The sequence below is a fragment of the Gadus macrocephalus genome, chromosome 21, assembly GCF_031168955.1.
Source record: "Gadus macrocephalus chromosome 21, ASM3116895v1".
NCBI lineage: Eukaryota > Metazoa > Chordata > Actinopteri > Gadiformes > Gadidae > Gadus > Gadus macrocephalus.
The window spans coordinates 13,845,390-13,872,692 of NC_082402.1; the positions used below are offsets into that span (position 1 = coordinate 13,845,390).

Consider the following 27,303-nt stretch of genomic DNA (forward strand, 5'->3'; position numbering starts at 1 on the left):
CGTTTTGTTTCATAGTTATCTTTCCAGAGGTTTAATCAGAATCAACACTGTATTTGTGTGTTTAACTCAATGCTGTGTCAAGTGCCAATGGAGTCAATTATTATCCATTACATTAGTTTTAATTCATTACATTTATTTTATATTTGCTTAATTTGTTACCAAGCAGTTAAATGAATAGCAACGGAATAGTGTGATGAACCTTACCATTAGACCACAGGGGGCCAGCAAATTACCCCTTTTTCTTATAACAAAACCGACTGAATACGACTGAAGATGTCTGTCGTATTGAGGATCCGGTAGGGTGCTGACACCATCCTCAAGGATCCAACAGGCAGGCTGCATACATGTGTGTCAAAACCAGTAACTTACGACTGGCAGTCGAACCTCAGACTGGGGTGTTAACCTCTAAATGAAGTCCCTTGAACTCTGACCTCCCCATGAGTGGGGTCAGAGGTTATGAAGAAGATGAGTGCAGAAGAATGAAAAACACATGGAACAAGTTTACTTGGTTTTATTAAGCTGATTTAAAAGAGAACTTTAAAAGACATTTGGATCACATCAGTCATAAATTAGGATTTCTGATGTATATAACTAAGGGTAACAGTATGTATTAAGCTAGGCATAAATGGACAATGGTACTGTAGGACTCTGTACCCGTAGGCTATTCTGCCCCTCTATACATGGCTGTATACTCAGTACCCGCTGGAGGTTCAGTATAATATTTATATTATTGGGGCAGTTAAGGATTATGCCATTCAGTACAGCAGATGTGAGTGTTGACTTTTGCACGTGGGAGAATGTAAAACGGTTAATTAATCAGATCAATCATAGTTTGTATGCATTATGAAGGATTAAGATACTTAAAAATTACGTCCTGAAAGCTTGTCCGCATCTCTAGAAGCAATGACAGATGCTGCCTTTCCTACTCTTTTATTTTGATTGGTCAGTTTCCATGACAGAAGCACTATGTCAGACAGTTTCTTACAATTAGTCCTGTATGTTTGGTATTGAATGCGGGATAAAAACACAACCTAGCAAAAAACATAACATAGAAACACAAAACCTAATAATACCTAAACACACGCTAACAAATCCCAAGTACACACACACACACACACACACACACACACACACACACACACACACACACACACACACACACACACACACACACACACACACACACACACACACACACACACACACACACACACCTTAGGCCAAACTAGCGTAAATAAGGAGAAACCTTTATGCCGTTGAGCATAAGTAATGGAGCCGATCATCACGCCATTGTTTAATACTTAACATAAGATCTCAGCTTCAGAATGGGCTTACACAGCATACTAGCTGCTGTATGCCAAGTGATGAAATCAACATCCAGCATGCTAGATGTTAAGTCATGACTTCAACTCCCAGTAGACTAGATGCTTGATTCTACGTCATGGTAAAATACTAGGCAGCTAAATGCTTGGTGCACTATCATGAACTATCAGCCATCTTAGGTGCCAAGCCATGGCATGCCTTGATGCCAATTTATAAAGCTGAAGCCAATACACATCAGAGGAAATGTATGACCGCATCATTACCCGAAATTCAGAAATTCTCTCAAGTTGGACTCAGTAAAAAGGATTGGGGAAGGATTAAGCGTAAAGCTGAAACACATTTAAGCCCGAGGCACCACTAATGTAGATCCTGTAAAAGTGCAGTTTTACATCTTTTTTGGTGTTTTAAGTGCATACATTTGTTGTCACATTTATGGCTTGGTATCTAGCAGCAGGGGGCTGCCCGTCACCGACGGGCCCCCCGCTAGAGCCTCTTGGTGTGTTTGGAGTTGTAGTGGCCCCTCATATCCTTACGCAGGCGGAACTTCTCGCCGCACACGCCGCAGATGTACAGGTGGACGTCCATGTGGCTCTCCAGCTGCTCCGTGCTCGGGAACACCTGGAAGCACACCTGGCAGATGGTCTCGCCGGCCGCCAGGTGGGAGATCATGTGGCGGACGTGGTCGTGCTTGAGGAAGGTGCCCCGGTCGCACACGGGGCACACGTAGCGCGCCATGCCCTTGTGCATGTCGGTGTGCAGCCGCAGCTGCCGCTCCCGCAGGAACTGCTTGCCGCAGGTCTGGCAGCTGAACTGCTTCTCGCGCGTGTGCACCGTGTAGTGCTCCCGCAGGTGGCAGCGCTGGTAGAAGCCTTTCCCGCAGAGGGTGCAGAAGTGTTTGCGGCGGTGGTCGGGCTCGCCGCCGTCCTCCGAGGGCGCGGGGCGCAGCAGCTGCTGCTCGTGGCAGGCCAGCGCGTGCTGAAAGGCCCGGCCCTCGTTCTGGAACACCAGGCCGCAGTGCAGGCAGGCCAGGTCGGCCGGGTCCTGCAGGCCCTCCTCCAGCCCCGGCGCCTCCTCCTCGTCCTCCATCCCCTGCGCCTCCTCCTCCTCCATCAGGGAGGAGTCGTCCTCGCCGTGGGAGTCCGACTCCGCCTCCTGGGCCTCGCCGCAGCGCTCGGCGTGCTCCTGCAGCTGCCGGCCCTTGATGAGCACCTGGCCGCAGCGGCCGCAGGCGCAGATGTGCCCCATGTGGCTGGAGAGGTAGTGGCCTGAGCGGTCGTCCTCCGTCAGCTCCACGCCACACAGCTCGCAGGGCGCCGACTCCTCCTCCTCCGGCTGCTTCTCCTCCTTCACCTTGCGCAGTTTCGAGGGGATCCCAGAGTCGTCGCTGCTGGACATGTGACCTTCGAAGGGCCCCTGAGGAGCGTCGTCCATGCGGGAGAAGCCCGGCTCGGAGTGCTCCTGATCCGGTTCCTCCTTCTCCTTTAGTATAGTACAGTCTTGGACCCTGGGGTCGCTGGCCCGGCCGGTAGAGTCGGAGGCGTGCGGCTGCCCCACTCGGACCACCTCTATCTCGGAGTACGGGGGGTCCTCCGGCTCCGTCTTGATGGAGACGGTCTTGGCGGTGGCGGGTTCGCCGCGGTCGCTCCCGGCGGCCACCGATCGGTTCATGGCGTCCGCCGGGTCCTCGGGCCACTCCTCCTTGCAGACCACCCGGTGCTCGTCCAGGCCCTCGGACGCCGAGCTCTCCGCCTTGCTGGAGTCGTTGTCCGCCTCGGCGGCGGCCCGGGGCGTCGGGAAGGCCTTCCGGTTGGTGCACGTCAGGATGTGCTCGATCAGCAGCTTCTCGCAGCTGAACACGAAGCCGCAGTCGTCGCAGGTGTAGGTGCGACCGAAGCGCGGGCGCTCCTTCATGCTGGCGCTCCGGCCCATGCCGCCCGACCTCTTCCTGAGGTCGCACGGCTGCTCCACCAGGCCGTCCAGGACCACGAGGGGCGGGGCCACGATCAGAGGCGTGCCGGCGACCACCACCACCTCCTCCGCCGGCGGCGGCGGCGGCAGCGCCGCCACCCGGATCACGGGGGCGGGAGGCGCCGCTGGGCGGGTCGCGACACTGGCGACGGCCATCTTGGGCCGGTCCGTCTCGGCGGCGGTCCTCTGCTGCTCGTACATACGCACGCCAAACATCATCTTCCCCGCGACCGGCGCGGCGGAGGAGGAGCTGGACGAGGAGGAGGAGGAGGCGGAGGCGGAGGAGGAGGGCGTCAGGTTGGAGCTCCGGATGTCCCGCAGGTCGTCCAGGGAGTCGGGGATGTAGTACATCTGCAGGTAGGCCATGGACGCCTTCAGCTCCTCGAACTCGTAGCTGCCCACCACGATCCGGCCTAGGTACATGAGCTGCAGGATGAGGTCGAAGCACTCGGCGTTGATCTGCATGTTGCTCAGGTCCAGGCGCCCGGCCGCCTGCTGGTCCCTGATGAACATCATCCGGAAGTAGGAGCTGCAGGCCGCCAGCACCGCCTTGTGGGCCCTGAAGTAGATGTCTCCGATGGAGATGCAGCAGTCGCACAGGAAGCCCCACTCCCGCTGGTTGTTGAGCTGCTGGAGCACATGATCGCTGTGGCTTGGCCTGGCCATCACCCCTGGGGAGCAGAGCAGCAGGGTCAACAACACGAGCCATTAGCACCACGGCCTCCACTCGGACATCATAGGCATCACTCGACAAAACCCCGTGAATGATTGAGACAGCGTCTGCTAGGCCTAGCTGCAAATATTTGGTGTCTCATTCTGTTTATTAAATTAAGATTTGCTGAGATTGCGAGGGTTTATGTTATGTTCACAATATGACCGCTCAAGAATAAGGAGATGGTAATTAACCGATTCATGCAACCTTTTCGAAACAAACTAAAAAAAGTAACAACCTAACCCTAACTGTGATGTTCAGACATGCTATTTGATGCAGTGCTAACATAAGATTTTTTTATTTTTTTAATCTGTTTGAATTCCAGCTAAAACAGTAGATTCACTGGCTCTTTAAGGCCCCGTCCACACGAAGCCGAAACAGGCGAAGCCGTTACGGTTTCGATCTATCCGGTTTCGCAGTATCTCCGTAAAGACGAAGCCAAGCGAAACCGGGTAGATCTGTAGAAACGCTGTAGTACACTTTCCAGGCCTATAAGGAGCGCTGCTTCTGCTACAGAAATCCTTGTTGTTGTGAGTTCTGAGACTCCGCGGGCTTAACAGTCATTGGCTAGAGGGTCGAGGGGTGGGGCGATGACGTCATGGTTTACGGTTTCAGTCGGTTTCAGGCGTCCACACGAATCCAAAACGAAACCGGGTAGATTTGAAACCACCTCCGAGGGTGGTTTCAGAAGTTTGCGGTTTCGGTCAGCGGATTCGCCGGCTTCGTGTGGACGGAAGGCCGAACCGTACAAGACCTTTGCGGTTTCGCCATGAAATCGGCTTCGTGTGGACGGGGCCTAAGTTGACAAGCTAATCTTATCAACTGCATAATGACTACTAAATAACAGGCTACCTATAGTGAGTGTGTTCTCCACGGTGAAGCTAGCAGTTTAAGTCATGACCCTTCATGTCCCGCCCAAGGTCATGACCCGCCCTACTCTACGTCTCATTGCCTAGTACTCATTCATAAATTGGATTAGTTTAGACTATTTAGACTTTGTATGTTATCTGTGGTTGATTGGATTGATAAAAACTCTAGGTCAATTAACTGGATCATTGTGACAGGCTCATAGTGGAGCATTTCTACAAGGATAAACAATACAAAACAAATAATGAACAACTGAAAAAAGCCTACTATACTAAAGGCCCTGGACTACAATACTCTACAAGTCTACTTTTCTTTTGACAACATTATTACCATCTATAGTTTCTGGACTAATACGACTACATTTGATATCATGGATTATATAAAAAAAGATATAGGAGCATGAGCTTTTATTAAAATTAAATGCTTGAACTTTGTAGTTCTCCACTCACGTTCGGAATCCATCAGCGAGGATGGATCTCCATCAGCACTGCTTTATTTATATATTATATTATTTAAGCAATCATCATAGCCCACATCCTCTTTGTGATGGGAAACGGAATCTCAGAATGTTCACATCAACCCAACATGTCCTCGTCTGTCCTTGTTTATGTTGATAGTATAGTTACAGGTTTAGCCTGCTGTTCTGTGAACCATATCATTTATGAACGCCATAAAACCAATCCTATATTCAAGCAAACGACATGTTTACAATCAGTTGCTTCATTTTAAGATTATTTGAAGACTATCCTTATGTAAATATGAATGTTAGCTGACTTGTGTCGGGACAAACTTCCCAGCCCGCCCACACGCACTGCCATTGGCCAGACCGAGCTGCGGTCATGCGGGAATGCAACGCCCGGCCATCAATCACCGCACACAACAAGGTACACAACAAGGTACACGACTAGATACAATCGGTGCGTTTGCCTGAGATATACGCGGGGCTGGACGTCGAGGAATTATTGCTCAACACTTGGAACTGAAAAGCAAAATGGAGATGGCTCCTCCACCACGGAGGTGTTGACGGAGCCCTCACGCAAGCACGCACGCACTCGCTGCTTCCCGCATTCAAGGCTCGAGAGAGAAAAAAAAGCCACAGCAGTAGCAAACGCACGAATATATACCCCAAAAACGCTGGCCATCGACACTCACCGAGAATACCAGAGGCCAACAGAACACCGTTTGCTGTCAAATCAAAATTCGGCGTCCGAAGGTTGAGGGTCAGACGTTTTTAATCCACGCAGAAAGTTGTGAAAACGCTCGTCGCGAGGGCGAAGCCCCTTTCTGCAGCAGCACGGATGAAAGCACTTCCGCACAGTCTCTCTGCGCGCTCCCCGCACGAGGCTGCCCTCCCCGGATCCTGCCCCGGCCACGCAAATCCACGCAAAACCACTTCCACCCCTCACGCACTTGAAGCCATAGACGTATCGGTCTACCAGGTCTACCGACCTTACCCAGCCCCCTATTAGTGCCAATTTAATATCTATATATATTTGTACTTGATTTGAGGTGCATACATATTCATGTATATTTATGCATCAAGATAAAACAAGAATTTCCCGTTGTAATATCTGTTGCATTTAAATCGAAATGGCCGTTTGGTTTATGCGAATGAAAGTATAAAGTGCTTACATGTGAACTCCTAGGAGAAATGGGTTTGGGTCAGGCATTTGTATTTCTAAAGTGTCTGGACGGAGCAAGGCAACAACAAAGCAGAGTTGGGCCTACATCAGCTTATTCATAGTCACACACACACACACACACACACACACACACACACACACACACACACACACACACACACACACACACACACACACACACACCTCCCGAATCTATGCAAAGCAGGGCTTAATTGACAAGGGAAATATTGACATTGCCAACCCACGTCTGTGTCACACACACACACACACACACACACACACACACACACACACACACACACACACACACACACACACACACACACACACACACACACACACACACACACACACACACACACACACAGCCCTACAAGTATTTATTATACTACTGTACGTCCGTACTGTAGTATAGTCACGTGACCATGTAACCGATCTCGGAGCAAGACTCGCGAGATCCTGCGAGAGTATCTCTGCAGCAACAAATAGACTGCTAAATATAAAGATTTATTTGGACTATCGGTGGGAAGACGCAGCTTTATGAAGATTAATAACCATGCTTTCTGCAATGGTGTCGTAATCCGTGAATCGTGTGTCTAGAATAGGTGTTTTCCAGGATGCTGTTCAGACATGCATCTCGCCTCATTCAGATGGAACAATTTATTCCTTCGGAACCAAACACTTGAGCCCCGGAGGACACAGACGGAGAAATCGATTATTTGGACGCGCGTGTTGGCGCAGGAAGCTAGGTCTCGTCTGTTAGAAACGGTTCGTCTTCCGTTACCGCGTCCGGCGTCCGTTAAATGTGGCCGGTGTCCTTCGCTGTTCCCGCATGCTTTGTTGGCATCTTGTCTTCTTCCTATACCATCTTTCATCTCTCACCATGTACCCAAGAGGTTATTGTTGTCTTGGTGGCTCTTTTATTTTGGGGCCGCTACAATGCAATAAAAAAAAGTGTAAACCAACCAGCATCTGGACTGTGATGGTGCACGTAACGCTCATCTGTTTGCAGATGAGTGGCGACAGTATGTCTACACCAACGGACCCTGTCTGAATAATGTAGTGTTGAAACCGAGCTGATTGAGTATTTCGTTGAAGGTAGTGAATGTGACGTGTGTGTGTGTGTGTGTGTGTGTGTGTGTGTGTGTGTGTGTGTGTGTGTGTGTGTGTGTGTGTGTGTGTGTGTGTGTGTGTGTGTGTGTGTGTGTGTGTGTGGCAAGTGGAGTTAGTGTGCGTGTGCGTGTATCCAGCAGGTGGAGTCTAAACAGTCTGTGTGCGTGTGTGTGTGTGTGTGTGTGTGTGTGTGTGTGTGTGTGTGTGTGTGTGTGTGTGTGTGTGTGTGTGTGTGTGTGTGTGTGTGTGTGTGTGTGTGTGTGCGTGTCCACCAGGTGCACCATGGACGTGTCCAACCACAGCTTCTTCCTGCTGCAGCAGCTGAACGTGCAGCGGGAGTTCGGCTTCCTGTGTGACTGCACAGTTGCCATCGGTAACGTGTTCTTCAAGGCCCACCGAGCCGTGCTGGCGTCCTTCTCCAACTACTTCAAGATGATCTTCATACACCAGTCCAGGTCCCGACCCGAACCCATCTGACCCCACAGAACCCATTAGAAACTGTTTACTAAAATGGGTTTACTGGAACCGCTTTAGTGCCGGTTTAGCACCATATTATTTAAAGGACAACCAAACCCCACCACCACTTGTAGATTGGTTTGCATTAGATGGCTCCCCCTATAGGTTAAACACATGCTATTGCATGCTTGAGCTCTGATTGGCTGATGTAGTCACCTGCTGATGACGCATTGAAACAAGACACCTGTCCCCAGCTTATTGAACCAGAAATGAAGGGCTGTTTATTATTCATGACCAAAACCCTGAGAGCCTTTATTTTAAAGGTGGGGCCCTGGGGATTTGGTTCTCCTTCAAACAGTCTGGGTCCAGTGTGTACAGTGTACAGTGTTTATTTCCCATGAGCCCCCTGCAGCTCCTTTGACCCCGAACGGCCTCTGTGTGTTGCAGCGAGTGCATCAAGATCCAGCCCAGCGACATCCAGCCCGACGTCTTCAGCTACCTGCTGCACATCATGTACACGGGGCTGTGCCCCAAGCAGACGGTGGACCGGGCGCGCCTCCACCACGGCATCAAGTTCCTCCACGCCTACCAGCTCTGCCTCAAGGCCGGCGAGGGCGTGGTCGAGGGCGAGGGCGAGGCCGGCGACGCCCTGCGCATGTCCAACCTCTACGGCATCCAGATCTCCTCCCAGCTGGGCGGGAAGGACGGCGCCGCGGGGCCCAAGGCCGGGGGCGCCGGCGCCGGCGGCGGCGGGGGGTCCAGAGGGGGTGCGGGCGGGGGTCCGGCCGGGCTGTCCCTGGCGGCGGAGGGGGTGCCCACCTCCTCCTCCTCCTCGCTCCACCAGACGTCCTCCGGCACCGGCGCACTCCACGCCGTGTCCTCGGTGGCGTCCGGCGGGGACGACTCGGACATCATGACGCACATCAAGCAGGAGGAGCAGGAGGAGGCGCGGGAGGAGGAGGAGGAGGAGGAGGAGGCGCGGGGCCTGCTGATGAAGGCCAGCCCGCTGGAGCTGCTGTGCCCGCGCTGCGGGGAGCACTGCTCGTCCCCGGGGGGCCTGCGGGACCACCTGTTCAGGGCCTGCAGCCTGGCGGGGGTGGGGCCGGAGGAGGGGCTCCTGGAGGAGGAGAGCAGGGGCTCCCAGGGGCCGATGGACGCGGGGTGCCTGGAGGAGGCGCTGAGGCAGAGCCAGGCGCTGGCCAATCAGCTGGCGGCAGAGCTGCGACGGAGCAGAGGAGGAGGAGGAGGAGGAGGAGGAGGAGGAGGGGGTAGCAGCCCTCCGCCCGCGCTGCCCCCCTCCTCCTCCTCCTCCTCCTCCGCCGCCCTCATGATACAGTCCAGGAAGCGCAAGATGGCGTGCGCCGTGTGCAGCGTGCGCTTCTCCCACAAGAGCGCGCTGCAGGAGCACATGTACACGCACACGGGCAAGCCCTCGCGCCTGCACCGCTACAACCGCCTCTGCAACCAGATCCTGCAGGCGGCCGGCCACTTCTGCCACGCCCCTGACGGAGGGCCGGGAGGGGGAGGGGTTGGGGGCGGGGCTTCGGATGGGGGGGTGGCCGCGGTGATGTCAGAGGACGTGACTCGAGACGTCCAGGACAACGGGAGTTCGTGCTACTCGCTGGACTCCGAAGTCTCCCAGGAGAGTGTGGACGTGGTGCCGGTTGAATGACACTGGGCACTACCGCCCCCTACTGGTCGTTTGTCAGACGCTGTCACCGCGAAATATCAATCACAAGAACGATCACACGATACAATCAATACTGGAGAAGCTACAAAGAACAGTTATAGTGCTGCATAACCTAGTTGTAAAAACAACAACTGGAGAGTGCAGGAAAGCTATAGGAACAAAAAAATCCACAAACAAAAGTAAATATTTAATTTTACTTCCCCATAGGTACTGGGTTGATTCCCCAAATATCCTTTAGCTAGATGATCCCCACGACATATCTATGTCTTTAGTGACCTTTATCTGAATTCACTTGAACTCCTTTTGGACGAAAGTGTCGGCCGCTAAGTGACTAACTGGTGAATACTAGCACTACTGCCCCCTGCTGGAGACGGGACGCACAGCAGCTTTTGTGCCAGCTGAGGATTGGTTTCTTGGAAACAGAATACATATTGGATATACCTGTGTTGTTACTGTTTGCGTCAGAGTTCTGTCTCTCTGATTGGGCGAGGTGTCAGTGTGTATTGTTCTTATCTGTTCACCAGCATTGATCTTTATCTGTTTTTTAGGAATGTGAAATTATTTATGTGTAAAAAACATTATGGTCTTCTGCCAATAGTTGGAAACCAGAATAAATTTGTCCAGGAACGACTGTAGGCCAATATTGGATTGCTCTTTATCTATTTGTTCTGCTTTATTAAAAAAATTCAATCATAAAGCAACAAAATAATGGAAAGAATTCAAGAACCTTCCCTAAGCCCCGTTAGACTAGAAGTATGCCTAAAGTTGAGACTAAAGTTATTTTCTAAGGATGAAAGATAACCCTAAACCTGCTGCAATCTTGGATCCGAATCAGTTGAGTCTAGAACCAGACAATCAGTGTAAATACTCTTCTCGAGGTCCAAACCTCTCAATCTCTGTACACAATGAGCTGACTAATGAGTTCATTCCTACCTTTAATTTATTTCATCTCTACGGTCACACCTCACATTGCTCGTGGCTCAATGACAACATTATGTGGAATCCGATTGAATGTTCTCGTACCTTTACTGTGTTAGATTCACATCCTCAACGGGACGTTTGAATATGTGTCGTGTGATTTTTGGGATAATATTGTGAGTGCGATGTTAGTAAAAGAGATTTGAGTTTCCTTCCTTGTTTGTCTATTTTTTTGTCACAGAACTTTTTGTAAATAAATGTCATTTTTATCCACAAAAAAGCTTCAGCCTCTTTTGATTAGATGAAAAACGAAGGGTTGCTGTCACCAGTTCAAGTAGGCCTACATTGCAATTACAAGCTCTGGCCACCAGATCTCTTCAGATATGTGTTTCATGATCTGCATCTTCGATCGTCGTCTTCACTGGTGCTCTTGCCAAATAGCCTTCACCTACACCCGGGTTTTCCTGCCCTGACACCTGTCCAAGATACACCTGAGTTTGCCTGTACAAGACACACCGGAACCTGCTATGACAACCTCAGATACACAAATAAGGGCAGGGAGCCAGGTGTCTAAAAACAACCAGTCTATAGCAGCTGAGTACTGACACACTGGAATGCAACTCAACTTAAAAGAATGACTGCTGCTCACACTTTATTACTGCTTCTATGAATTATAAAGGTGTGGAGTGCAATAAATGAGGAGACAAGAGACGGAGATGCGTCGAGTCGGCTTTACTCTCCACTTCAATACTTCACATCAAACGCGAGTGAGGTCAAACTGGGACACCAGGTTAAACCTGGAACTCTGTGACATAACCCTTTCCCTTACAGTCCCTTGGCGAATGTCTCTTAATTGTACTTGTGGGTCACCACAAAGGCACATTATGTACTTTTTTTTAATGTATTTTTATATTTTCACATTTAAATAAAATATATTGTTAATATGGACGGGTAAAATGCTGCTGCTTCCCAGTGGCTAGTTTACCCAAAAAAGATATTGATACTCTGTGTAGCTTCCTGATACTCAGTGGTTCAGCTTATTAACGGAGAAGAAGGATTATTATTGCAAAAGTTTTCCTTTTGTTTGAATTGTTTAGTTTGGTTGAGTTAAAATGCCTTTTTCTATAAACTACAGAAATATATTTTTGTTTACTTCGTTTTTTCTTGTTTGTTGGCTGGTTTGACTTAATTTATGCGAGTGGGTGAGCGTCTAAGAGCAATCACTCAACTAAAACACAGAACTACAGAAGGTTCAAGCAATAAGGTCACTGACAGACTAAAAACATGGAGGAAACTTGGCTTGTGCATTCCACTGTGGCTTATTACACACACACACACACAGACACACACACACACACACACACACACACACACACACACACACACACACACACACACACACACACACACACACACACACCACACGCACACACACACACACACACACACACACACACACACACACACACACACACACACACACACACACACACACACACACACACACACACACAGCAGTGTGTGTATATGAAACCAGGTGTATGGCCATGTCTTATCTAACAAGCAATGCTGACGAAAGAGTTGTATTTTTAAAATCACAGGCCATCTTATTTCTATGGTTACACAGCATCCAAGTTGTCTCATTTTCACATGTTTAGAAATAATCCAAAGACCAAGAATGACAAAATATGAATAAGTATCTATAATTTAAACCTAATTTCTAACTTCTAAATTCAAATACATTTTTTCTATCATCCCTCCATCATCTGTCTCCCCTCTATCATCCCTCCATCATTCTGTCTCCCCTCTATCAACCCTCCATCATTCTGTCTCCCCTCTATCATCCCTCCATCATTCTGTCTCCCCTCTATCAACCCTCCATCATTCTGTCTCCCCTCTATCATCCCTCCATCATTCTGTCTCCCCTCTATCATCCCTCCATCATTCTGTCTCCCCTCTATCATCCCTCCATCATTCTGTCTCCCCTCTATCATCCCTCCATCATTCTGTCTCCCCTCTATCAACCCTCCATCATTCACTTGCCTATCATTCGTAATCATTCTGTCTCTTTTCTCCCCTTCGTCATTAAATCTTTCAATATAATACAACACATTGGAGAACTGCCCTTTAATTCAAATGTCAGAAAATCATTAACATTTTAGAATAATAGACAAAACTTATATTTATAATTTCTCATTAAAATAAAGATCACATTTTGATTAAGGCAAGATCTGTAAGAAGGTTTCCACTCTACTGTTTTCAAGAACAAAGGTATTTTATACAACATGCAAGTCTGTGAACGGAAAATTATAAAAACATGGGCATTTGAACCATTCAAAATAGTTGTGAAATATCTCTCTCTCTCTTTCTCTCTCTCTCTCTCTCTCTCTCTGACCTATAACTATATGATATGTCTGTTGTGTCACTTAGCTGAGCGGTGCTACACTAGCTGGTGATGTTGTTCTAGAATGCTAGTTAGCGCAGCCAGTAGCATTTAAAGGTGAGCCACATGGCATATGGCTCACTTTTAAATGCTTTAGTTCACAATAAATATTTCCTTCAGCCTAACTATACAATGTATGTTATCATGTAACCACTTTATTATTTGATTTTAAACTGCGTTTTTTATTTCAAGGCTGGACAAAATAGAAATGCTTCCTACACACTCGGAATCAAATAGCAGCCGCGGCATTTTGCATGTGAAAAATCGGTTTCTCTTTTAATCAGTGTTAAGTGTTGCTTATAGGTGTCACACTTTTCTAAAATAACAGAGTACTGCTTAACACTTCGTAATTAACCTTCTGGCCTGCAATATACACTCCTTTTTCTGCAAAAATCAAACAAGTAGGGACACAAATCCCTGACTGAATGCTTCAATGGTCCAACCCTTCAGCCATCCTTTCACAACACAAGCAGTAGCCCCCACTATGTTAGATCAGAATTGAGCAAAGCATTTAAACAATATAACTATCGCATTTAGGAGAATCAATTAAATGTTAATTCACAAGACATTTGTACACTTCAACCGCGGTTGCCCTGGCCCCGCTAATCACTGAAGACAGACACAAACATAACTGTAAATGCACTAATAAAGAACTGTGACGTGCAGGTGTGTGTCTGTGTGTGTCTGTGTGACTGTGATCATTAAAAAAACATAGTTTCTCTGTTGAGTGTTTTTCATCAGTTAGGAGTTAAATGGTGGCTGGGATAGGTGTTAGACGCAAGATGGAGGAGGAGATTCAAGGATTTGGCCGGTTTATAAATAAAGACTTCATGTTAATTATTAACATTGTCTATATAGATGAAAAGAGTTAGGAAGAGGGTTAGGTGATGAGGATTAGATACCAGTGGCAAAGGTTTTGGGGTTGAGGGTTAAGGGTTAGATGTCATGAATTTAAGGTAGGGTAGGCAATTTATTTTTGCTGAAATTCTCTTTCCACCGCATCAGCAATCAATAAATCAAACACTCAAACACCCTAATAATTAAACTTTTCTATTATAAAAAGGAAAGTCACCTTCCGGGCTACCTGCCGCACTCTGCCTGTGCACTCATTGCACATGAGCAGAGTCTCCCACAATGCTATGCAGAACTATTTTTAAACCTAGCCAGCTGGTCACTTGTTATTGAGGAGTTAAAGGAGGACTGGGATTCTATCGTTTGTATACTTAAAATCGTGCTCTTGCTGGTTTCTCCAAATTGCCTTCCCTGGCTTTAAGGGTTGAGGGACAGGTGATGGGGTGAGGGGTAAGCTGTTTGGGACTTAGGTTTAAGTGTTAGGAAATAAGGGTTATATGCCAGGGACCAAGGGTTAGATTTGAGGGACTAGGGGTTAGATTTGAGGGATTAAGGGGATGGGGATGGATGTTAAAGCCTAAGTGTTAGATGTTAGAAACTATGGGTTAGATGTTAGGGACTATGTGTTAGATGGTTCAGATTTAGGGTTAGAGGTTATGGATTTAGGGTTAGATTAAGTGATTAAGGGCATGGGGATGAGTGATTAGGGTGAGGGGCTAGATGTTAACGGCTATTGGTTAAATGTTAGGGACTAAGTGTTAGATGGTAGGAATTAAGTGTTAAGTGGTAGGGACTAACAGTTAGATGGTAGGGACTAAGGGTTAGACGTTAGGGACTACGGGTTAGATGTTAGGAACTAAGGGTTAGATGGTAGGGACTAAGGGTTAGATGTTAGGAACTAAGGGTTAGATGTTAGGGACTTAATGTTAGACGTCAGGGTCAGTAAGGGGCGGGGGACAGGTGATGGGTGTCATGGTGGTGCGCGTGGTCCACAGAGTTCTGCTGTTCCCTCAACAGCTGCTGGACGGCAGCCACCAGGGCGGCCTGCACCACCGCCTGAGCGGCCAGCACCAGCCCGTCAGCATCCCCCCCTCCTCCACCCTTGACCTCCCAGTCCACCTCCACCTCCACGCCGACCTCCAGCGGCGACTCGTCCTCCGGCGCAGGCGTTTCCCAGACGCACGCACCGCCTTCCCAATCGCACGCGCCATCTTCCTCGCCGCTGTTGAGGCGTATCAGCGGTACCACGAGGACAGCCTTCAAAGGGGAGGGAGCTCGGGCGGCAGGGTGGTCCTCAGTAACCATAGCAACACCATCCCCAACACGATGGAGGCCATTGAACAGTGCAGGGGTCATCGCCTCTTCTTCTTCTTCAGAAGTGCCCTCTGAGGGACTGGCCTTGTCGTCGAGAAGCTGGTCAGCGGTTGCCACGGCGGTGTTGGTCAGGTCATTATGGGCTGTGGAGGGTGGTGGGAGGTGGTTCTCTGCTGGGTCGGGTGACCCGTCCGTCAGTCTCTGCTCCGGGGCCTGGGGGTCCGGCCGCTGGGGGTCCACCTCTGATGCCGGTTCAAAACATCCCAGCTGGGATTCAGTCGCGGCCTCGGGCTCCTGCACACTCATCTCCATGGCGACGTCGTCAAGGTCCGAGCGATGCTTCAGAACGTGCCTCGCCTCGTCCTGGACCGCTTCGGGCAACCACGGGACGTCTCTGTCGTTGTTGTTCTCCAGGGCGACCCTCTGGGGGTTGTCCCGTCCGCAGTCGGTCCCCTCCTGGGTGCAGACCGTCCTCCCCGCGGCGCCCGGGCTGCTGTGAAGTGGTTGGCGTGTTCCGCGCGCGTCCTCCGCGGCACAACGGGGCCCCGCCCCCCCGTCCCGCCCCCTGCTGGAGGGCAGGAGGCGGCGCAAAAGTGTCAGCCCGGGGAAGCGTCTCTTCCTCTTCGCGCCCTCGCTGGACGGGCCCATCTGCTCCCCGGGGAACCCGGGGGTGCTGCCCTCCGGGCGCGGCCGCCGCCGTCTCCTGAGGCAGGTGAAGAACACCCTCCTCCACACCCCCTTCTGGGTCTTCCTCGTACCCCTACCCGCCTCCCCCTTCACATCCTCCTTCTGAGAACAGCTCCCCCTGGTGGTCGGGACGTCCACACCGGAGCACACTTCTGCTTCTTCTCGGACCTCTTCTTGCGTGCCGGAGACTCCTCCCCCCTCGCCAACTCCACCTTCAGATGCCTGTCTTCTATTGGCTCGGCTCTCGGAACCCTTCCTGGTCATCCCGAGCCGGAGTATTCTGGCCGGGCCCGTCAACTTCTTCTTCGTCTCCGCCTTGTCACCCCCCTCTGTCGCCATGGTATTGGTCTCCACAGCAACGCTGAGTATATCACAAGGTTAGTGAGGTGCTTGGTTTAATTGGCCCGGGTGCGTGGTGATGTCACAGGGTTGACTCCAGCATTCTGGTTCACTAACACAATACAGGGGAGATTTATTTGCAATTAATATGATACCGATCAATGCGACAAACGGACTCATTAATCCTTCCTATCTTTCTCTCTCCGCAACCTCCATCCATCTCTCCAGCCAGCTACCCCCATCTATTTATCCATCCATGCTATTGATCAATAGATAGCCATCAAAATGGCCCACTGATATAGTGCGTGTATTTATAGGCTTAGATAAATCTTGCAGCCATCGCCCGTATAGGACACCCACGGTCACCGGTTTGTTGTTATTAAACCTCCATTGGCCTATTTAACCTGATTATTATTACAACATGGAGGAAACTTGGCTTGTGTGTTTGCATTCCACTGTGGCTTATTACACACACACACACACACACACACACACACACACACACACACACACACACACACACACACACACACACACACACACACACACACACACACACACACACACACAAACACTATTTTGTGTGTGTCTATTTTTTTTGCTTCTACAGTATCACTGACCCCAGCTGTCGATAGGGAAGATGTTTACATCAACATCCAACTCTGCTCTCCGGCACGCTGCATGCACACAGGAAGGAATCAATGCAAAACAAGCATATTTACATATTATACCACACACTGCTTTCACTTCTCAGCTCAACTCACCTAGTCTGACCGCTCACAAACACTTTCCTGCATGATCGCATTCCATGACACACTACAGTTAACCTCTATGTCATAAGGTCTCAGTTTATTCACGTAAGAAACAAGGGTCAAGAAAAATACATAAAAAAAATCTTGACCGTTACATAAAATACAAAAATACACTCGGCTTACCTTATCTCAGACGGACCTGCACCGTGCACACGTTGCCGTCTGTGCACACACAACCTCCGAGCTCCACCGGCTCTGGCACGTCACCACCGACAGCTGCTCCCGCCCCCCGTTACTATGGCGACCGGGGTGATTGGCGTCTCATTTGCTGAATTATTCAAAGTGGTTAAGAGATGGCAAGAATGAGATGGAGGGAGAGCAGTGGGAGAGGGAGGGAGGGCGGGGAGGCGGGAGGAGGGTGAGGGAGAGGGAGAGAGAGAGAGAGAGAGGGAAGAAAGGTGCAAGGGAGAGGGGACATAGTGGGGGAGAGAGATGGAGAGCGAGGGAGGAGGAGGATGACGAGAGGAGGAGATTGAGATGGGAGGTGGGGGGATAGAGGGAGGGTAGGCGACAGAGAGGGCGTTAAAGGGGGAGTGAGAGTGTGAGGGGAGGTGGGGAGGAGAGGGAGAAGGAGAGGCAGGGAATGTAATCTCAGGGTAGAGCCTGGAGCACGGCCGCGCCTCGGCGGTTCTGATAGGAGATTATATTTAGAAACATTAAGTTACAACGTGATGCCGTTCTGTGGCTAAAGACCCCGCACGCCTTCCTATATAGGCCTGTCTGATGCCGGGTTGCAACAACAGGTTTTAGTTCAAAGAACGTGTTAAAGATGACATTAATCTATACGCTTTATTCATCTGAAGAAAAATAAGGATGTCAAAGCAGGAAGCACAGAAAAATAAACATGTTAAAAACGCGAACCAAAACTACAAAATAATGAGGTAGACATTATTGACGCTACGTTGCAAGTGTTTCTATTAAGGACACGGTTGTTTTATGAGCAGAACCTTCCAGACCCCTAGAATCCAAGACCCCAGCAGCATCAGAAGACCCTGAGCAGTCAAGATGTTGATCGATTGTAACTTGATCACACACCGAACCGTTTGTTTTGCGTGACTCTCTTCCCCAGACATTAGCATGGCGGCTAGCCTGCTGTTAGCCGGAGACAGCACGCTCTTCTTGGCTCCTCCAGAACATGACAAACCTTCCAGAGAGGCAATCAATATTGAGGAGCCTGATGGCTCGCTGACCTGGAACCTGCAGTGAGCTTGATGTGAGGCAACATGGCAGAAAGGATATAAGCTCTCCATTCAAGTTCTCTTTATCATATAATAATTTGATTAATTATGTTTCTCGTTCTGAAAAGACACAGGATACCTTCATTATAAATGGTTTAAAATGTATATAGCTTAAATAATTACCATAATAAGCTTCTCTTTGATAAGGAGCATCATATTGAGAAGCTCTATGATGATCACCTCTCTATGATAGTGAGAGAAAGATAAGAAAGAGAGAGTATGGAGTGTGAAAATATAGGGCAATTAATAATGACAGAGATGGAGTGAGAGAGATATAGGGCGATAAGTGAAGACCCTTATAATTAGATTAATTTGGAAATGTGTTTCTGTGTGTGTGTGTGTGTGTGTGTGTGTGTGTGTGTGTGTGTGTGTGTGTGTGTGTGTGTGTGCGCGCGCGTACGTACATGTGTCTGTGTGTGCGCAGGTGTGTGGTGGTGCTTAAAGAAAGGTTCTCGGTTCGGTTTCCCATGGCCACACTCTACCTGTAGGAATCCTAGAGCGATGTTAGAGCTAGAGCTATCCTTCACCTGCTCATTGATGACACGTATCTGAATTCACTGGTCATCGCTCTGGATCTACTCTGCCTTTGTTATTCTAATCCCTAACCTCTTTGCGATGTACGGGTAGACTGGGTAGGTCGAGGTTTGAAACCCAGAACCCCTGAACTGGGTCCCTAACAATCTGCCCACTAGACTAACCTACCCATGCTAGCATTGTGTTCATGTTTACATTTCCATCTGATAATCATTCAGAACGTGTCTTTTGACATCCTCAATAATCAATACGGCTCAATGTTCAGTCCCGTAACGCTCATTAAACAGATCAGTGATATAATGGTTTCAATTGCTATAGCAACTACATCTTCTGTTGTCTTGGAGATCCTGAACACCAATACAGTGGATTAATTGGTCCACTATGGCGATGCCTGTGTCATGGTCTGTCGTGTTTCGGTGTGTTTCCCTCCTGGGTTGATTACTAATCCCTCCCCTAATGTGTCTCAGCTGTTCCTCGTTGTGTTTGTTACTTAAGCCCTTGTCTTTCCTCTGTTCCTTGTGCTATCACTGTGGTTGTTCATCCTGCGTGTTCCCTGTTCCCACCTGAGTTCCCTGGTTCCTTGCCTTAGCCTTTAGGCGAAAATAAAGTGCTGTTCTCCCTAAACCGTCTGCATCTGGGTCCTACCTGCCTGCCTGCACCCGCACCCCCTAACAGCCTGGACATCACATGTATACACACATCTCCAGTAGAACATGTTAACACACATATCCAGTAGAAAGTCTAAACACACATCACCAGTAGAACGTATCAACACACATCTCTCGTAAAACATGTACAACACAACACAGCTAAAGAACCTGGGTTTGAACTGTATTTTTATTTTATAACATTATCCATATTATTTATTATTATGCATCACCTATTACAATTCCTACAATTTTCCGACACAACTTGTGTGTTGACTGGTTTAACTGGCTCCTGATGGTCCAAGTAAGAAAGGTTTTACTTTATTCATCCCCTTGGGGACATTCAGGTATCCCCTGTTCTGTGATTCAGAGCTCATGGTTCCGTTGTTTCAGCTCAATTGTTCCGTTGTTACAAAGTTGTTGATGCTTCTGTTCCACGTTGAGGGTTGTGTTGTTTCAGAGTTGATTGTTGCTCCACAGTTCTGTTGTCCTAAAGATCCATCAGCCATCTCACCTCTGGCTCTGCAGGAATCTCCATGCACTCTGAACTGTGTTCTACAAACGGACACACAAGTTGACATGTAAAGGAGACTTATGGAGTACATGGAGGTGGTAAACTGGCTGGGAAAGGGTTCATACCTTCATGAGCATGGCCACCGTCATAGGACCCACCCCCCCGGGTACAGGTGTGATGAAAGAAGCTCTCTGATTGGCTGTCGGGTAGTGAACGTCACCCACCACCCGTGTCCCGCCTGGTTTTGTCTCGTCTAGCAGCACAATGTCAAAGGTGAAAAGGTTTCATGGCAGAGGTTAAAGGTCAAACCTTTTAATATACGAGTTTGATTGAGATATGAGAATGAAACATTATGAAGTAATACAGCTAAATAAAAACACCATGTTTATGAGGCAATATGCTGTTGCAACCCTTAAATTGCTTTATATTATGCATATCATTATTTGAAACATGATTGGTTGAGTATTATTGAATAGTATGGATTTTTTGACATAATTGTTATTTCTGCTGCACAGATCAAAGGTTAAAGGTCAAAGGTCGGGCTGTGTCTGCTGTTACCCGCCACGTAGTTGATCCCACAGTCGATGACGACGGCCCCCTCCTTCACCCACTCTCCTCTCACCATCTCTGGCTTCCCTGCTCCCACCACCAGGATGTCCGCTCGACCGACCTGCATCAGAGCAGAATAAGAAACACCCAAAACCTCCTGTTTAACAATTTAGTCACTTGCTAGAAGCGTTAATTCTAAAATGATTTCAGTTAATTTTAGATACACATCATTAAGGATCGGGTAGAGTTTGGGGCATCTTGACTTCCTAACCACTGCACTATGAAGTGTAGTAGGGCATCAAGTGGTGCTCCCCCTGTTTCCCTGCTCCTGTCTATGTTGTAAGGAGGTAACTAGGAAAGGCTGGTAGATAGTTGTCAGGTAGATAATGTGAAGGTCCTGACTGATACTTCGGGAGCTAACAGAGCTGTCTCAGCTGTGGCTACCTGCTCAAGGTGTTAACAGGGAGGGACTATGCATGGTTACCTGCTCAGGTAGTTAACAGGGAGGTACTATGCATGGTTACCTGTTCAGCTAGGTTGCTTGTTTGTGAGTGACAAGTAGTGACGGTCGCATGGTTCCATAGCAGAAGGTCATGCATGGGCGCTCCAACGATCTTACTGCGACCGACCACCACCGCATGCTTCCCTGCGACGGACACGCCTGCAGGGGACCGGAGGTCACCAGTCACATGACACACAACGTTAGAAACCATTAGGGGCAAATCACAAGACAAGGCCTTTGACCCGTTTGGTCTTCACGCCTGTTATGGTCCTCACACATTTTGTCGTGTTTCAGCTAGCATGCTAAAACCTGCTCTAATATGATTCATGAAACACTAACAGGCTATAAGAAATCAAGCATGCTCATATCAAGACACCAGTTACACAGAACTGTGCCTTAACTTTTCAAATATTTCCCTTATTTGGCCTAAGCACAGGCGAGGTAATCGTCAGCTATCTGTGTGACATGGTCCTGTCTGTGGAATATGGGCCTTATATGTTTGATCTGATGCGCTAGGTGTGTACATTGTCCTGTGTGTGTTACACTGTCCTGACTAGTCTTAACAGGGTCCTGTCCTCTGGTAAGTCGAACACCGTGCTGTGTGTGTGTACATGGTCCTCACTAGTGAGTTCATCATTGTCTTGTTAGACTCTCCTAACATGGTCCTGTCACAGTGCATAACATTGTCCTTTTTTCAGTCTAACACCGTCCTGTGTACATGGTCCTCAGTAGACACTGACAGTCTAACATTGTGCTGTGAGTGTGTTGCATGGCGATCACCTGTCTGACTGATGAGCTCCATGCAGCCATTGGGAGTGCAGGGGATGAAGCAGTTTTTCAGGTCTCCACGAGACAGCTTCCCAGCATTTATACTGCTAAGGCTACACCCGCACACAAACAAACACACGCACGCACACCCACACACATATATACATTTATGCAAATACATTTTCAGGTATACTATATTTACACATATATAAATAAAAACAAATGTTGATTCATGAATACAAATTACATTTATATTATAAATATAAATATGTGTCACAATATAGAATATACAACATAAGTCAACAGCAGATTGAGAGATGTTTCTCAAATTCTCTCTCTGTGCCTCCCTATCTATCTCTATCTCTCTCTATCCCTCCCTCTCTCGTTCTCTATAACCCAGTCCATCTGGTCTTGCTGTGAACCCGGTCAGGAGCACCAAAACAAGAGAGAGAGCTACTCCTACCTACTACCAGACAGATGGTATAATCCCCATCTACACATTAAAAAAAGGAAACATTAACTACACTTAAAGCAACAAAAAATCATAATCGACAACAAAATCCTAAACGGCAAACGATTAACAAACAAACTATTCCTGTAAGGTCAACTATTCATGGTTTATTAATTTGGCAGAAGCCTTTATACAAAGTGACACAACAAAGTCACAATCCATATCGGTAGTTTAAAGACATCTTGCTACAGCTAGACTCTGGATGGTGGGGATCGAACCAACAACCTTACAACTCGAAGTCTAGATTTGTACACTCACATTTCAGACCACACTACAAATGGTGGTGCCCTGAATAGTGACTCTATGGGGCCCGGCTGGCCCATTTGGACCAGGTCCAGGCCCCCTCAGAACCCACCCGTCTACGTCCTTGTGGGGGGACACGGCGTCGGTGACACGGCCGCTGTCGATGGGCCGGATGGAGTCCAGGGGCAGCTGGACGATCAGCCCGTGCACCCGCGCGTCCTCGTTGATGCTCTGGATGTTGTGGAGGACCTGAGGGAGGACCACGATGTTTACCATGTTCTCTATTGATGTAAGGCAGAATTAATGAGGGCGGCACAGCAGGAACAAGAATGATTCAAACAATGGAAATAAGAACACGCTTAAGGCGTCATAACAACCCCAGCCACAATGTTGTGCTGGTGTCATATTTTATTTATGATGAAGGGACAACAGGAACCAGCTTCCATAAATAGACTGGCCTATATTCATGACTGATTTGTTTCCAAATGTACTTTTTTTAAAACATGTATTCTAACTTATTCTACTTTGGTTTATAACACCATGTGTTGGTCGACTATCACACGTCTAAATGTCCCTGGAAGGAGGGATCCCTCGTGGGTGTTTCTTTTCTCCTCCCTCTCTGTTTGGGGAGTTTCTCATTTAAGTCTGTGAGAGATCTTCGGGTTAGGGGGTGTTGTACAAGTCCTGCGAAGACCTTTAGGATCCTATCTGTGATTAAGGGCTATACGAATGCAGTGGACTTTGTTATGACACTAGCATTGGGGATCTGTTGTCGTGTGAGCGCAGCATTAGCATTGCATAGCTCTAGCCGCGCCTGTTGATGTGGTCACCCACCTCGTCCTCAGAGGCAGTGTTTGGCAGACGGATGTGTCTGGCGTCGATTCCGATCTAAAAATAAAAACCAGAGAGGAGAGAGAAGAGAAGACAGCATCTTTCATTCCTAGAGTCCTGGGCTTTCATAGAATTGCTGTAGCTGTGATATTTAGCTGTTATTAGCTTCATTCAGTTTCTGTCCAGAACCTTTGTTGGTGCTTTGGTTTTATTATGATAGTTGGTTACTTTTAAGACATGCACTCCTATTTTACCTCCAGCTGTTGTTATGCCATTACAAGCAGTTTCAAATCTACCCGTTTGTGACATCAGGGGGGAGTGGGAGTGAGTGAATGTTTTGATACATTTTTAAACCTTTACAGACACAGCAATGTCTAAGGACGTTGGTATCAACGGAAGAGGTTTTAACCTATCTTTCAGCTGGCTACGAAAAAAGTTTCCAGTACTGGCCGGGTTTGTGTTCGCTGTCGGCCATGGAGAGATACCGACAATGGGAAGAAGATGCTATTGTCTTGTTGTCATTCCTCCCCTGGATCTGAGATTAATGGTCAGCCATAACACACTGAGATCCGTCTGTTTGCTTCCAGTACAAACTGATTCCATGTATCGCTAGTCTGCAGATTCTCACGCCAAGCAACATGAATGGTTGAAATACATGTTTTGCAGGTGAGATAGCAATGTGGTTTGAAGCTTGTAGTGCCTTTCCTTTGACCTGTTGAATGCTAGGGAGGCTGTGTCTCACCTCAGCTGCGGCCTTTAGCTTCATGCTGATGTACAGGTTGGAGTCGCCTCGGTCGCCCACCTGCAGCACCCAAACACACATGCTAACACACACTTTAACATACTGAGACCCTCACTCTCAATAGCACCATAACACACTCGCTGATCCGCTTAAACACACTCCGACAGGCTACAGCCTTCTAGAATGTGTTGACCTGCCAAGGGACTACAGATAAAAAAAGGTTCTTTATTGCTAACTCTGGCAGATATACATTTGAGTGTAAACTAAAAATGTCAATTGATGTGCATTGTCACTAAATAAAAAAAAGAAAAGAGAATACAATCTCTTACCGCGGTTACAAGCTAAAACACACTAACACAATCTGAGATGCTAAAATACAGACTAAAACACACGTTAACTATTTAGAATGTTGATCAAATTCAACGTTAACACGCTAAAACCCATGCCAATATGCTAAAAACAATACCAGATTGACACTCACCTTTACCTTCAACCCCTTAAATATTATAACAGTATCTGCCAACACGTATGCCTCAATACTATTCCTCCAGAGAGCAGAATAGAGGAAGCGGTCTCACCTGTAGAACCACCAGACCTGGTCTGAAGCCGGGCTCCAGCTCCTGCATCTTACAGACCTCCTTCTGAAGTCTGTCACGCACCAGCCTGAACCCCACACACACACACATGAGCACACACACGTACAAACAAACACACACACAAACACACACACCACACACAAAAAAGCATGAACGCACACACACACACACACACACACACACACACACACACACACACACACACACACACACACAGTAAAGACTGTGGCACTATGGTAGTACTATGTCAGCGGTTATTTGGACGTGTGAGTAGATGATTCTTACTTGGACGTCTTGTTGCCAGAGACAACAGTTGCTATAGAGCGTGCGTTCTTGGGGCATCCAGAGACCCTGAGGGCCTTCCCAGCGACGGAGAGCATGACTTTGAGAGAGAGATGTAACGTAAGGAAATATCAATGAATAGAATACACATCGATCAAATTCATTGGAAGTTAACTGAGAAATAATTCAACATTTGCTATTATATTTTAACATGCTTTGGCTACATGAAAAAAAACATTCTAGAATGCGCCGCAATTAGAAATCAGATTTAAACGTAGTAATATAGAGTCAGAGAGAGTAAGAGAGACGGATGAGTGAATCAACCTGGAGGAGCATTCCCTTCAACAGTCACCACAGACAGAACCCAGCCAACACAACCAACCTGATGCCACTAGAGCAGAGACTAGAGTGTTTCCATACCTTACCAGTGAAGGCTCTTCTGATCAGGGAACATCCACTACTGATGCCTTCTCAGCCCGCACCTGCATGCCCGGCCGCGTGTGTGTGTGTCTGTCGATGTGTGTGTGTGTGTGTGTACAATTTGTAGTGTGTGTGTATGTGTGTCGGTCCACTGTGTAGAGAGTGTGTGTGTGTGTGTGTGTGTGTGTGTGTGTGTACTGTGTAGTGCGTGTGTGTTCTCCGCCTGGTAAAATCCCACCAACGAGCTGTTATCAGGGAAGACTTTTCCGAAGTAATCCAGCTCCCTCCGGAATTAACCGGGTCCTCTTGGCCGACCCGGTCATTCTGCCCCCATACGGCTCAAAGCAAATATAGATGGAGGAAGGGTCAGAGGTTAAACAGTAACTAAACGCCTAGTCCAGAGCTAGCCAATCAGAACCCTGGTTAGGATTACAGTGTTTTATGTTTTCAATGGTTCGCAATCCAGAGACTCTTAAAGTGAAAAGGAGGTGTGTGTGTGTGTGTGTGTGTGTGTGCACACTTATACACACACACACAGAGAACAAAGTTCAGTAGTCCAACTGCTGAATGGATGAACCAAGACAGCCACAGGAAGTATGCACACACACACACACACACACACACACACACTTATCAGATCATTCAGGAATCGATTGAACTATAACGTTATTAGATATAGATATATATCCAGCCTCTGTCTCTCAAACATAGTGTTTAGGGTTGGTCTAAACAACAGCTCTACCTGGTGGTAGCGTCAGTATCTAGCGCAGCGTTTGGAATATATGTTATGAATGACACATTGTGCAACATTTCTAACACTTGCTGCCACTGTTTCATCTGGTATGTCCAAACACACACACACACACACACCACAGGATAACAAGTTATACACAAACAAACCAATATCACAGGTACAGAAAGCATAGCCTACTACAGTTCGGTATTGAGTAGTTAGCAACATAGTCAGCCTTCTTCTTGGACCCATCGTCTGGTAGCCCCACACTGCCAGCTGATGGACATATTCCAGTCTACAAAAGTCAGTATCTGGCCCCTATAGCCTAGTTGTGATATATGACATGGATTCATATTCAAATATGATACATCTCCGTATTTGGCAGCTTTAGAAGCCTTTCCCAAACTTAAACTTAAACCAGCCTTTCCCAAACTTAACAAAATGAGTCGCCGACCCGATTTGAATGGGGCGCCAATCGGCGGAGTACAATGCATAACGACGCTTTTAATTAATGTGAATTGATTTTCCTAATTAAAATAGAGCCTTTTTTGCAGTCTTTGCAGTTCAGATGCTGTGTGCGGCACCTGAACTCCTTCTCGTTCAGTTTAGATCATTACTAGTGTGACCCCCAGGGGTACTTGAATCTATAGTTTAGAGAATGATTAAACTAGACTATGAAACTATATCCAGGTGTGTCCAATGAAGGCACAGAAATAGGGACTGATAAACATTTATTAGTCCAAACATTTATTATTCAATAATCAATGAACATGCTGGTTAGCAACAAGTGCAAATAAAACCCATGCAGTTAGCAGCAAATGAAAATCAAACACTAAAACACTAAAAACAAATACTGTTCCCAAAAGAGATGATGTAAAAATGCCCATGGGCCACACAAGAAAGATATAATAAACAAAACAAACAAAAGACAAAACAATTTGGGTTAAAGGGCTACCACTAGCCGGCCTTCCCCCTCGTCTCCCAATTTGCCCACGATACGGGTGGCAGATGTTTATAGCACTCGTAGGTTACATTCAAATAGATACAAGTAGACAA

At 47.8% G+C, this 27,303-nt stretch overlaps 4 protein-coding genes across 12 annotated transcripts; 1 reads left to right on the forward strand and 3 right to left on the reverse strand.

The window, feature by feature from the left end:
* Nucleotides 1-496: 496 nt before the first annotated feature.
* Nucleotides 497-6,631, reverse strand: zbtb1 (zinc finger and BTB domain containing 1). 3 transcript variants are annotated; one of them, XM_060042549.1, is made up of 2 exons: nucleotides 6,503-6,631; nucleotides 497-3,962 (listed from the first exon to the last, which is right to left on the reverse strand). In XM_060042549.1, exon 2 carries the CDS (start codon nucleotides 3,955-3,957, stop codon nucleotides 1,807-1,809), a length of 2,151 nt encoding a protein of 716 aa, XP_059898532.1. In that variant the 5' UTR covers nucleotides 3,958-3,962; nucleotides 6,503-6,631; the 3' UTR covers nucleotides 497-1,806. The 3 variants fall into 3 exon arrangements, with proteins under 3 accessions (XP_059898532.1, XP_059898531.1, XP_059898530.1); XM_060042548.1 differs by lacking the exon at nucleotides 6,503-6,631 and adding an exon at nucleotides 6,023-6,206; XM_060042547.1 differs by lacking the exon at nucleotides 6,503-6,631 and adding an exon at nucleotides 5,320-5,611.
* A 154-nt stretch (nucleotides 6,632-6,785) lies between these two features.
* On the forward strand, nucleotides 6,786-10,970 carry zbtb25 (zinc finger and BTB domain containing 25). Its single transcript, XM_060042554.1, has 3 exons — nucleotides 6,786-7,281; nucleotides 7,902-8,081; nucleotides 8,530-10,970. The coding sequence occupies exons 2-3, from the start codon at nucleotides 7,909-7,911 to the stop codon at nucleotides 9,752-9,754; spliced, it is 1,398 nt and encodes a 465-aa protein (XP_059898537.1). The 5' UTR covers nucleotides 6,786-7,281; nucleotides 7,902-7,908; the 3' UTR covers nucleotides 9,755-10,970.
* Nucleotides 10,971-12,802: 1,832 nt separating this feature from the next.
* On the reverse strand, nucleotides 12,803-17,430 carry LOC132450425 (uncharacterized). 4 transcript variants are annotated; one of them, XM_060042552.1, is made up of 3 exons: nucleotides 17,261-17,430; nucleotides 16,946-17,002; nucleotides 12,803-16,347 (listed from the first exon to the last, which is right to left on the reverse strand). In XM_060042552.1, the coding sequence occupies exon 3, from the start codon at nucleotides 16,323-16,325 to the stop codon at nucleotides 14,925-14,927; it is 1,401 nt and encodes a 466-aa protein (XP_059898535.1). In that variant the 5' UTR covers nucleotides 16,326-16,347; nucleotides 16,946-17,002; nucleotides 17,261-17,430; the 3' UTR covers nucleotides 12,803-14,924. The 4 variants fall into 4 exon arrangements, with proteins under 4 accessions (XP_059898535.1, XP_059898534.1, XP_059898536.1 ...); XM_060042551.1 differs by having other exon boundaries at nucleotides 12,803-16,437; nucleotides 17,261-17,429; XM_060042553.1 differs by lacking the exon at nucleotides 16,946-17,002.
* A 2,298-nt stretch (nucleotides 17,431-19,728) lies between these two features.
* Nucleotides 19,729-25,978, reverse strand: LOC132450431 (C-1-tetrahydrofolate synthase, cytoplasmic-like). 4 transcript variants are annotated; one of them, XM_060042563.1, is made up of 11 exons: nucleotides 25,477-25,978; nucleotides 25,098-25,194; nucleotides 24,795-24,879; nucleotides 24,217-24,276; nucleotides 23,478-23,531; nucleotides 22,756-22,892; nucleotides 21,902-22,002; nucleotides 21,144-21,280; nucleotides 20,629-20,740; nucleotides 20,196-20,323; nucleotides 19,729-20,111 (listed from the first exon to the last, which is right to left on the reverse strand). In XM_060042563.1, the coding sequence occupies exons 2-11, from the start codon at nucleotides 25,190-25,192 to the stop codon at nucleotides 20,067-20,069; spliced, it is 954 nt and encodes a 317-aa protein (XP_059898546.1). In that variant the 5' UTR covers nucleotides 25,193-25,194; nucleotides 25,477-25,978; the 3' UTR covers nucleotides 19,729-20,066. The 4 variants fall into 4 exon arrangements, with proteins under 4 accessions (XP_059898546.1, XP_059898545.1, XP_059898542.1 ...); XM_060042562.1 differs by having other exon boundaries at nucleotides 25,520-25,977; XM_060042559.1 differs by having other exon boundaries at nucleotides 25,515-25,976.
* Between the last annotated feature and the right edge of the window lie 1,325 nt (nucleotides 25,979-27,303).

Excerpts from the sequence above, each read along its gene's own strand:
- zbtb25 (XM_060042554.1), top strand. The coding sequence starts at position 7,909 with ATGGACGTGTCCAACCACAGCTTCTTCCTGCTGCAGCAGCTGAACGTG. Across the intron at positions 8,082-8,529 it reads ATCTTCATACACCAGTCCAG|CGAGTGCATCAAGATCCAGC; the intron begins GTCCCGACCCGA and ends TGTGTGTTGCAG.
- LOC132450425 (XM_060042553.1), bottom strand. The coding sequence starts at position 16,325 with ATGGCGACAGAGGGGGGTGACAAGGCGGAGACGAAGAAGAAGTTGACG.
- LOC132450431 (XM_060042563.1), bottom strand. The coding sequence starts at position 25,192 with ATGCTCTCCGTCGCTGGGAAGGCCCTCAGGGTCTCTGGATGCCCCAAG. Across the intron at positions 20,741-21,143 it reads CAAGCAACCTAGCTGAACAG|GTCGGTCGAGCGGACATCCT; the intron begins GTAACCATGCAT and ends GCTCTGATGCAG. Across the intron at positions 20,324-20,628 it reads TGGGATCAACTACGTGGCGG|ACGAGACAAAACCAGGCGGG; the intron begins GTAACAGCAGAC and ends TTGTGCTGCTAG.